The sequence below is a fragment of the Epinephelus moara genome, chromosome 7, assembly GCF_006386435.1.
Source record: "Epinephelus moara isolate mb chromosome 7, YSFRI_EMoa_1.0, whole genome shotgun sequence".
Classification (NCBI taxonomy): Eukaryota; Metazoa; Chordata; class Actinopteri; order Perciformes; family Serranidae; genus Epinephelus; species Epinephelus moara.
In genome coordinates this window covers 2879332-2891649 of record NC_065512.1, presented here as the reverse complement: position 1 = coordinate 2891649, position 12318 = coordinate 2879332, and the positions used below count along the sequence as shown (strand labels likewise).

The 12318-nt window shown below is 43.4% G+C and overlaps 1 protein-coding gene across 1 annotated transcript in view; it reads right to left on the bottom strand.

Moving 5' to 3' along the window:
- plcl1 (phospholipase C like 1) overlaps positions 1–12318 on the bottom strand; it is a 133267-nt gene that overhangs the window by 16003 nt on the left and 104946 nt on the right. Inside the window, exon 8 of the mRNA XM_050048752.1 lies at positions 2161–2523. Within this exon, the coding sequence (XP_049904709.1) occupies positions 2161–2523 (363 nt within the window). The remainder of the gene's footprint in view (positions 1–2160; positions 2524–12318) is intronic.

The following is a 12318-nucleotide window of genomic DNA, read 5'->3' as shown; positions in this document are numbered from 1 at the left end:
TACAAGAAGACACAAAACAACTACAAAGAGACACAAACCAACCAAAACAGACAACACCACATCAGAGATACAAACCCATAAGTTGCAAAACGACTAAAGAAAGATGCAAAACAACAACAAAAGAGGCAAAACCACCACAAAGTCTGTGAGTCTTGTTCCTGTGAAGGACAGTTGGTGGGGCCCTTTGCATATCTTTGCCGAGGGGCCCATTGTCTCATATCCACCAACGCTATGTCCCCCAGCTTCCTGTCTTCATGCTAAGCTAGGCTAACCACGTCCTGACTCCACAGACATGTATCACAGTATCACATGTTTCACTCATACAATCTGCTGCTGTAACAGCCTCCACTCTTCTGGGACGGATATCCACAAGATTTTGGAGCCGGGCTGCTGAGATGTGAGATGTGCACCCACTCAGCCACAGGAGCATTAGTGAGCTGTGGCTCTGATGTTGGGTGATGAGATCTGCTCATCCTAAAGGTGCTGGGTGGGATTAAGGTCAGGACTGTGCACACCAATCAAGTTCAATTTCAAGACCTGTCATATTGAAACAGGTAAGGGGTGTCCACATACTTTTGGCTACACAGAGCACACATGTATCATGATCTCTATCTGTAAAAACAGATATAGTGAGAAAGCAGACTTGTATTCACATCAGCCTCCCTTAGATTGTTTGTATTCAGTGATAAGCTGGTGGGTGCTGTGAGACCAGGTTCTACTTTTGCTGGTATTTATAGAAGCTTTATAATCCTCCTCCACTCTTCTTACTGACTCTCCTTTTGTCACCAGCTCTCCTCCTCCTCTCTCTGTCTCTTATTCACCCAACAGAGAAGTCTCAGGTGGAGTCTGATTTCAGCACCGTCATGTAAGCTACTCCGATTCACTCTCATAACCAGACGTCTTCATCAACCTAGCCTAAAAATACAAAAGCTGAGTGACACTTGATCTGCCGTGACTCAGCTGTTGGTATTTTCTTTAACTTGCCTGGCTGAGGTGTCAGAGACACGATTTGGTTCTACTTTGTTCACCACGTCAAAACAAAAACATGTTTGTGCCGAGACTTTGAGATTTCTGCCTCTGCACCACCAAAGTGAAGGTGAGTTGTGTTTGTGCTGCTGAAAACGCTGACAATGAAACATGAAAAACTCTCTGAACCACACAGTCCTGGTAACTCTGGATAATCCAAAATCCTCACTGAGCAGTTTTTTCCGCAGTTCTTCCAAAAAATATGCCAAATGAAAAGTGTTAAGAAGGTAGTCTGTGGATTATCCAGTGCAGCCAGAACAGTCTGTGCAAACAGCTAATTTACAGGCTGTGTGGATATTATCTGTACGACAGACAAACAGATTTGTGTTTGTGTGGCAGCTCAGGCTCTGACTGAACCAGAAATCCTGTTCTGTGTGTTATTTCCCTCCATTCTCTCTGAGTTTACCTCTCACTTCTGTATGTTCATGAAACATTGACATGTCTTCAAATCAGTTCCCATCTTTCCATTGATGCTTAGCGACACTGAGCGGTGCTGCTTCCTCGAAATTTTGACGAACCTCAATAGCAGTGGATTGTCTTGAGTCTATAGGCTAGCTAAAGTCCAGTTCAGACCAAAGATTCGTGATGAAACGAGTTGAAACAAACAACTTCTTGCAATGCGCCGTTCTGCAATGTTCTAAAGACCTACCAGTTCACACCAAGTGACCACCATAAGACGGTGTATCATCCCTAGTCAACAACTCTCTGTACTTCTGATATGTAACGTTGACAGGAAGTGACCACCATGAGACGGTGTATCGTCCCTAGTCAACAACTCTCTGTGCTTCTGATCTGTAACGTCGACAGGAAGTGACCACCATGAGACGGTGTATCATCCCTAGTCAACAACTCTCTGTGCTTCTGATCTGTAACGTCGACAGGAAGTGACCACCATGAGACGGTGTATCATCCCTAGTCAACAACTCTCTGTGCTTCTGATCTGTAACGTCGACAGGAAGTGACCACCATGAGACGGCGTATCATCTCTAGTCAACAACTCTCTGTGCTTCTGATCTGTAACGTCGACAGGAAGTGACCACCATGAGACGGTGTATCATCTCTAGTCTAGGCAGTGGCGGTCACACAATGCATCACATGAACAGCATGTTCACTTCAACCCATTCCCTGTCTCACCTGAGCTTCCTCCCGCAGGTCCGTAGCCTCTTTGAGGGGAGAACTGGCCGATTTGAAAGTCTCATCCACCACCTTGATGCCGGTGTGCCTCAGCGTGACGTACTCCCGCCCTCGCCTCCCCACCCTCCTCACAGACAGACCTCGCCGCTGGGCCTTCCCACCTCCTCGCCGGTTGGTGATCGCCACGTGGACAAACAGGCTGGTGTGGGGTAGGGGGTCTCCCGCCATGCCCAGCAGGGGCACATTGCGGTAGCCGGGCTGAAGGCACTCAAAGGCCACGCTGTACTGGCCGATGAAATCGTCTCCAATGTAGTCGTCGTCTAACACCACGAAGCGCAGCAAGGCCAGCTCCGGCATGTTGACCTGGAGACGAGAGGCAAATAGTTAAGTTGCTGCTAGGCACCAAAACAGAAATAAAACCATCGGTGACAGACATGTTCACAATGTTCTATCAAGACTCTGATTTTATTTGTCAAAGGTCCAGTGTGTTGGATTTAGGGAGAGATATTGGCAGAAATTACATAAAATAAGAATGTTTTCTTTAGTTTATAATCACCTAATAATAAGAATAGTTTAACCATTTATATCTATGTAGTCAGTGGCCATGTTGCACTGCCATGTTTCTACAGTAGCCCAGGATGGACAAACCAAACACTGGCTCTAGATATTCGGTTTTTGCCCTGTTCACTGTAGTTAGCAGCCCCTCTGTGACGAGCAGCATCAGAAAAACACTGATTTTTAGAATGAAAGTTCTTCATTCAGGGGTCGGTCTAAATCACCAGGTCCGTTTGTTTTTTAGAGGAAGAGACCTCTGCCAATAATTCAATTTCAGAGAAAAACCTCCTGACAGTCTGGATCTTAAGTTATCAGACAAAAAGGTGATCACGCTTTAGCAGCTGCTGGGCTAGCTGCCCGTCTGTGACATGCCAAACAGCTTCGGAAAAACACTTATTTTTAACATGAAACTGCTTTATTCAGTTTTTTTTCAAGGGTTTTAATCAGTCTGTTGGTTTTGGAGAGGAAGAGATCTCTGTGGATAATTCAGCTCCTGTGAAAAACCTCCTGAACAATGAACGCTGAAGGAATTCTAACCAGGAGAAGTTTCAGCTGGTTGCAGTGTGCAATCCTCACCACTAGATGCCACTAAATCCCCTAAAGTTTACACACAGTTCCTTTGAATTTGACAGAATCTGATTCTGATCCTGATTCTTGTTCTTATTGACACCTGGTTTTGATTTAAATCATGAAACAAGAAGACAAACCTAGTTTAGAAATATATTGTTAGTATTCTGTGGTTCTTTTCAGTTCAAAGGTCAAATAAAATACATATTAGTGACAAGACAAGCTCACATCAAGGGTTCACTTTGTGGTAGCTCTAGTAAGTAAGGCTTTTGACCACATGATCTTCATCAGCAAATGGAGTTTACCAGTTGTCATGGAATTGGAATTGTTCAAATGTCATTGCTGAAAAGTTTCCAGCAACTCTGGTCAGACGGTGACATTGTGTCCCTGGCAAAAAAAATGGAACTGATCAGATGGCAAAAACTGCAACACAGTTATTAGGCAGACTGCCAGATGGTTTTAGTTCCACGTCCAGAAAATGGTCCATTCAGACCATCTCTTACAAACCAGAATATAGTGATCATATTATTGAAATGAAATAAGCAAATATTTTATTCACAATGTATTTGGTTGTGAAATGGTTTTGATCAGACGTCCACTTCAGGTTCAAAGACTAGCTTAACTCAATGCCCATTTTTTAAATATAAAAAGACACACTTAAAAGAGCAACAAAGCCCACTTGGATAAAAAGTTGTGTCGGATGAATGGATAAAGTCCCATGGGGGGGGGCAACACTCAGATGATCAGTTAATGGTCATTCAGCACCTCAGTGTTGAATCTTGGCTACAATTTCGTGACAGCTGAGCTAATTCTACATACTGATGGAGATCCTGTGATATTAATGAAAGCCCCAAAGCACCTGCCGAATGGATCTTGACCTGAGACTGTTTTGTCAGCTGCTGGTTCCAAGGTTGAAAATGAGGATAAACTTATACACAGTACTCATTTGTCTACATATATATAGTCATACACCGTCAAAGCCCCTACTTTCCTCCCTAATGATGAATTCCTTGGAACATCAAACCTTTTATTTACTTCTCAGAACACACAGCGAGGCAGTAAATTGCTCTCGCCAGACGGAACAGACTCGTTCATTTGATTATCGAGGCTTTCAGAAGTTTAATGTTCTATCACCTGAGGAGCGACGGCGTCTGAATGTTTCTGTACATTTGATTCAGAATCATCAAAAGATGCACTTCATTAAGCGTTAACAACGACAAAAAGATAATCAATTAGTCACAATATTCAGCGGAGAAGTTCAAACACCGTTTCCTGTAATAAGTGTCACTCATGAAGCTGCTGAGGCGAAGCGTTAATGTTAATTACACGGTACAGTGGAGCTGCAGAGGAGACGATTCTGGCCAAAATATTATGTTTCAGATCACACCTTCAGGGGATGTTAATGGCTATTAAGACCACACACACACACACACACACACACACACACACACACAAAGTAAGTGGGAGGATAAATGATGCTGGAGTGTGTGTCTGCATATTCATTCAGTGCAGTAAACACGCTTCACAATAAAACATTATCAGCTAATGACTGTTTTTTACACACACGCACGCACGCACGCACGCACGCACGCACGCACACACACACACACACAGAATAGATATCTGTGTCGTGTTTATAGCAGAAAGCACAAATCTATCAATTCCTACAGAGAATGAGAATAAACTTGCCCCAAGCCAGCGTCCGTGTGTGTGTGTGTGTGGGTGTGTGTGTGTGTGTGTGTGTGTGTGTGTGTGTTTTCTGTGTGTGTGCGCGTGTGTGTGCAACCACAACAATAAAACCATATGAAGTCTTGGGGCTCGGAAGGAAATAAACTCAAGCAGCACAGTTGAGACACTGATTCCCTCACGAATATTGAGACAACAGTTGGCATGAATGTGTGTGTGTGTGTGTGTGTGTGTGTGTGTGCTCTGTCACATCTGTTTAATTCAAAATCCTGTTGTTTTAAACGTTACTGAGGCACGGCAGTAAAACGTTCTTCTGTTTCACTCTGAGGGGAAAAAACTCACTTGTTGAGCCCAACAACAAAATGAGCCGAGCTGCTGTTTATTCACTTCAACATTGATATTCATGACAGTCAGGATCTGTGTCCCAACACAGGGACCACTGTCTTTGAAGGACATGTCCCACAAAGATGGACGACTTAGCCTTTTCCCAAGATGAGGCTGTCTAGACTCAGACAAGCTGAAACTAATGCAGCGTTACATTCGTTCAGGCAGAGCAGGCAGAGCTGAACGTGTATCAGCTGATCGACTGAGAGCGTTTCAATGAAGCTTTAGAATCAGCGTCTCATTGAGAGATTGGCTGATTAGCAGCTGCCATCTGACGAGTAGCATCCAATCAGTGCATACCTGATGTATTATCTGTCTACAACCTGTTCACATGACACATACACAGTTACTACCCTGCTGAGACTTTTGTTTGGTGTATGTTTATAATTTCTCCTGTCCAGTTATTGAAAAAATGGTGTCCTCATATGGGGACGATTTCTTTTCTCTAGAGGGAGCTCAGAGTAGAGCCGCTGCTCCTTTACATCGAAAGGGTTCAGTTGATGTGGTTCAACATCTGATCAGGATCAGATGTTGAACTAAGCAGTTGAAAATGGATTCATGGATGGGTTTATTTCAAATAGTCCGAAGTGTGTAATCAGTGACTGAACATTGATGTGCGAAAACAAAATTGCAAATAACGCAACATTTGTTCAGTGTTTTGTAAGTCTGCGCGGTAGGAGTCACTGTCCAAATATGAGGGGCCAAACACATGCCGCGTCTTTAACTGCCTAGGAAACACACAGTCGGGCGCTGCTCTTGTACCTGTTCTGTGCCAACTTCTAAGAGCGTGGAGGCAGGTTACGTCTGAGGTTACTAAGCAACTATAACCAGCATCGTATCACAGCCTACGTACCAGAAATCCTGAGTGCAGAGCTGATCTTCTTCCTAGCCTAAAATATTGTCCATCTACAGTATTGACAAAAAATGCAACTTGAAGGATAATCTCAACTTTATTTTCGTTATTTTCAAAAGAAAGACTTTTTACACAAACTTACAGGACGAGTTGTTGGAACAGCTGAGACTGTTCCAACAACTCGTCCAGAAACTCAGTTTATCAGTTAACGTTGTGCTCCAATAGTGTGGCCTGAGACTCTTTGGGAAAATGAAAATCCTGCAGACGCTCTGACTGCTGCACATGTTTACGCATGGGCTGGTTTTTTGGGAAAGCATCCTTTGCAGTCAGGCCTCCCTGAGCACTCGTCACCCATGCGGACGCCTCAAGCCTGTTGCAGATGGGAGGTATTTAGACCTACTTTGTCTGAACCTTTCAAACTACATCATGCTAAGTAGAAAAGAACCGGACTTAATACGTGCACATGCACAGCTAGGTTCAAGTGACTCGGATGAAAAAGTAATGGCATTTACTGCTGAAGATCGGGACATGTTACACACAATCTTTACTTAACCTAAAAAACAGGAAATTCTGAAAAAACTGAGAGCAGATGTCTCTGATGTGAAACACTCCATGTAGCACAACAATGGTCTAATTGAAGAGCTAAAAAAGGAAAATAAAGCCCTGCAGAAGGAGGGTCATTCTGACTGATAATAATTTTGTGATACCATGAAACTGCGATATTTTCTGACACGGATATCGTACTGTGAAAATCTCTTAGCGTTGCAACCCTATGGACAAAACAAGACATTTAAGGAGATCATCTGGGCTTGGAAGGAAAGGAAAAATAATAATGAATATAATCATTAATTGCAGCCCTCTACTTCAATGGCTTTACAGATTTTCATGAAAAACTTTATGACTTTACTTAATTATAAATTATGATTCAATACTACAGGCTAACCTAACTACCCAACATTAAAGTAGTTAAAAATATGTCCACCTCAAAAAGATAAAACATTGAAATGCTATCACTAACGAGATCTGTGATGCTGCATAGATTTACTTCTGATACTTTGAGAACATTCTGTTGACAATACTTAAAATGCAGGACCTCAACTTGCAATGGAGTATAACTGTATTACTATTTCTACTTAAGTAAAGGATCTAATCACTGTGATCACCATTGTGCCTGAGAGCACCATGAAACAACTGAGCAGTTGGGCTGATGGCTGCAGAGGATACACCTGATGCATCCTCAGAAACTCAGACTGTGGATATGTGAAGAGGTGTTTGGTCTTGAAATGGAAAAACTGAACAGAAACTTCAAAGGAAGGAGCAGCAGACAGAGCCAGGGGTGGGGGGACTTAAGGTCTTACACTGAGGAGGAAATAAAATCATACAGACTCAGATGCATGCAGGGCCGAGTTCATGGTGATGTTTCACAAAAATATAATTTATATAATATGAGTGTGAAGGAGAAGCTGGTGGTGATGGATGAAGGAGCAGAGAACATGTCACACAGACTGAACGAGGACTGAACTTCCCCTTGGGCTCAAACTGCACTATTACAAAGACTATACCCGTGTGTGTGTGTGTGTGTGTGTGTGTGTGTGTCCACTCCCATAAGCTGTGAGTGAGGGCTGAGTGGTGGGGAGAGAAGCTGGAGTTTCATGCATGGGCAAGCCAGCCAGACAGCTCCAGCAGACTGTGTGTGTGTGTGTGTGTGTGTGTGTGTGTGTGTGTGTGTGTGTGAGCCAAATGATGACTTCAATCCAATCCAATTCTCAATTTTTCAGCAACAAGCCCGTGGCTGAGCAGCAAAGCTCTGTGACAGTTAATTCAATCAGTTTGAAGCCAAATGCTCGTCTGAAGAGAGAAGACAATGAGGACGAGGACACTGAATCTCCACTCTGACATTATCCTTATATCTGGAGCTGTTACGTTACAGTCAACTCACACGTAGGTATGACAGACAACACTGTGCTCACAGCTCCATTCACTAACAAAACTAAAATATGGCTGAAGATAATTTCTTACTTGACTCTTAAAAATGAATTATATTGGAAGAAAAATGTCTTTTTTAACAACCAAACAGATTTTCAGACAGAGATTATACAAAACAAAAATACCAGAATATCCTAAAGGATAACTTTGGTATTATTTAACCTGCTTTAATGGGAACAACAAACTTTGAATGTGGTCCAGTATTGAGCGAGAGCACTGCAGCCAGCAGCTGCAAAGCAGGCTTCAATTCAACCACTCAAGACATTTTTGCAATGTCAATTTACGTTAACTATAATTGTTTGAATGGAAAGAATCCCCTCAGACACCTCTTTGTTAATGAGTAAGATCCTTTTTGTTTAACAAGAAACATCCCTGAAATTGTTACCGCCAAACCACCAGACTCCATTTAAATAAAAAGTGATTTTATCCTCATAAAACACACTTCATTCAAAACTGATAGAAACAAAATTAAACTTACAAAAGTCATCCTAACCTGTCTTACTGCTATTTCAAAAAACACTTACTCTGGTTTGGTTGAAATAAACTCTTAATTCACCCTGTAAGATGTGAAAATATGCCACCTCTATTCATCCATCCATTTTCATCCGCTTATCCGAGGCCCGATCACGGGGGCAGCAGGCCGAGCAAAGTACTCCAGACATCCCTCTCCCCAGCAATGCTTTCCTGCTCCTCCTGGAGGACCCCGAGGCGTTCCCAGACCAGATAAGATATATTATCCCTCCAGTGTGTTCTGGGTCTGCCCCGGGGCCTCCTACCAGTTGGACAGGAGGCGTCCAGGAGGATCCTGATCAGATGTTGAACCACCTCAACTGACCCTTTTTGACGCGAAGGAGCAGCGGCTCTACTCCGAGCTCCCTCCAGATGTCTGACTCCTCCCCCTATCTCTAAGGCTGAGCCCAGACACCCTACAGAGGAAACTCATTTCGGCAGCTTGTATCTGCGACCTCATTCTTTCAGTCACTACCCAGAGCTCATGCCCATAGGTGAGGGTTGGGACGGAGATGGACCAGTAAATCGAAAGCTCAGTCTTCAGGCTCAGCTGCCTCAGTCCGACACCGCGCCCAAACCACTGATCCATCTCACGCTCCATTCTACCCAAACTCGTGAACAAGACCCAGGGACACTTGAACTCCTTCGCTTGGGGCAATAACTCTCCCAATCCACTGTTTTCTGGCAGAGAACCATGGCCTCAGATTTGGAGGTGCTGACTCTCATTCCGACAGCTTCACACTCAGCTGCAAACCGCCCCAGTGCATGCTGGGGGTCACAGTGCAATGAAGCCATCAGAGCTACATCATCTGCTTCTCCCTCCGGCTGCACTCTATACATACTAAAATTACTGTTTCTTGGAGTCTGGTGGTTTGACAATAATGATTTCAGGGCTGTTTCTGGTTAATAAAAAGGATTTTACCATTTCTCTTTCAGGTCTGTCTCTGTTGGGATTATTTCAATAATGAGGTCACACACTCAGAATAACAATCTGAGCCTGTCAGTGGCAAAAGACAAAAACTTTTAGTGTTCATACACTGACTGTGCGCAAACGCCTTGAGTGGTTACACTGAAAACTGATTGGCAGCTGCCGGCTGCAGCCCTCTCGCACAATACTGGACCAATTTCAGAAATTATTGTTCCCATCAGTCACTTATTCCTAAAACAGGGGAAAATAGGGTCCAGCTTGAAACATACTGAAGTTATCCTTTAAATGAAAGAAAGGCTTTTGTTTGTGGATCCTTGGATGTGGATCCTTATAATAGAAGCTTGAAGGGAAGAAACATCCTGACGAGACTGTCCCCATTAAGATAAAGAACGACTGTCTGAGCTGGGCTTGAGTACCACTTTCCAAAAACCTCAGATGGCTCTTAAAAAGAAGCTGATTTCATATTTCCGCACAAAAACATGTTTTTTAAATGAAAATGAGCTTGTAAACAGGCAGCACTTGAGACCAGCGACAGTTCAAAATGTTAATGTCGTCATTTAAGTGCACCGTCTGGCATTTAAAAGGGTACGCCGCCAATTAAGCATTGAACTCCTGCAACTAATCATTTTATGTTGTTGGTGTGGCTCACTTTACTTAGGTTAACTGCTATATGTGCCCAGATCTGATTTATTTGCTTTGTTACTCGTTCTTGTTCTTCTATTTTCGCATTATGATGTTTAACTATTGGAAACTTTGTTGGACTCATGACGGACAGTCAACAACAACTCAACAAAAAAAGATCAAGATTAATGTAGAAGAACCAGAGATATTGTCTTTTTACTCCACATATTCTTCTTTTCTGTGTCAAAACCTGGTGCCTTATAGGTGACTTTCCTGGGTCAAAGTCGGTGATTTTATTATTGGACCCATCCACCACCACTCCTGCCCAACCTACTCGGACTTCCACTGTCTTAATTTTTATTTTTGTCCCGCTGTGTTTCACCCTGATGCTGCTGGGTGCCCTTAAACAATAGTGGCAACCAGCTGCGTATCATGTGGCCGTGAAAGGACGGCTTTTTTCGTCAGTGTCTGACGCCAAAAGTCACCGACCAATCACCAGTTTTCTACAACTTCAGAGTGAGACACTGTTTAACTGATATTGTGAACTGATATTGTATGATATTTGTCATGAAAAATACAAACTGCAGTGAGTCAGGAGACAGGCACAGAGTGTACAAATGTAGCTACCAATCAGGGGTTGCGTTAACCGGATATTCTCGGTCATTGACTGTTTTTTTACAACAATGACCGCAAAATCTGAAGGTCGTCGGTCATTTTGACCGGTTGCAATTACCACTTCTGCCCACTTGGCGGCAGAGTGCACAGTCAGTGGTTTAAGTGGCTGCCATTTTAACACTGCAGAGAAAAAGTCATTCATCTGCTTCATCTAGCAGCGGAGGCAGTTTTCAGTCAGCGCCCATGTTAACCTATCTGACTGTCCACACAGGCCGCTGAGCAGAGCCGCGCGCCCGCAGAGGCAGCGCTTCAGTTTGGCGTCTGGTCTATTTTTCATGCGAGCCACGAGCGCTTCTGTCAAGCTGAATCGAGTGGATCGGACCAAACCAAGGACCAAGGAAGTCGGACACAGAAAAGACGAGAGAATCCGGCCAATTTTCAAAATAAAATAACAACAGCACGCACTGTGGAACGTGAGGAGAAAATACCGTGTTTATAATTTAAAATAACACAACAGTGCATAACCGAACACATTTTTCAATACCATAATCACTTCATTACAATTTTAATTTTGTGTCACCGAGCCTACAGGCATAACTACATAACGCCCTGGACACACCGGACGCGTTAGTGACGTGTTAGTGCCGTCCGGTGTGTCCAGGGCGAAGCCTAATGGCACGGGTGTGTGGATGTCTGTTCATCTTTTCGTTCATGTCCTTATTAATGCACACTTTATAACTTGCTTGTTGGATTTATTAAAAACGAACAAATGAAAACTAAATGTCTTTGAATATCTTTATTATCATTTAAAAACGAAAATTAAAATGACCGGTAAAAATAGATTATGACCAGATTTTTATGACCCTGTCGGTCAAAATGACCGGCGACGAAAAAGTCTAGCGCAACGTCTGCTACCAATAACATTTTATTTCACTGTATTTATTAGCAAGCTAGCTTTGCGTTTGTGTCACAACCAGCACTGGCCACATAATCGCCTCAGCAGGCGATGGTCACCTGCATTTCGTACCGTTATGCTAGCAGGTGCTAATGTATCCTGGGGCACGTTCAATCTGATAACAGTGTGCACAATTTGGCATGGTTTCCAGGTTTAACAACATTATTCCTCAGAACAGCGTGAAATGGGCTTTGAGGTATGCCTTCAGAATTGGAAAGTTTGCCGATCTGACACAAAAGAGGTTGCTGCTAGCTAGCCCATCCCTTCTTAATGGTGCTGGATAGCAGAAGGCTGGCAGCCGATCATCGGGCCTTGATGTCTGGCAGCCGGCTATCATCATGTGGAAGTGGGCACAGTTTTTATCTAAAGTGGGAGGAGAAATGACAGACGCATCCTGAAGCCTGCGGTAAAAATGACGAGCAGGTTAGCTCACGTCTTTGTAACTCCACACCTCAAGATTTCTTTTACTTTTCAAACTTGTAGTCTTCAACCGATGCT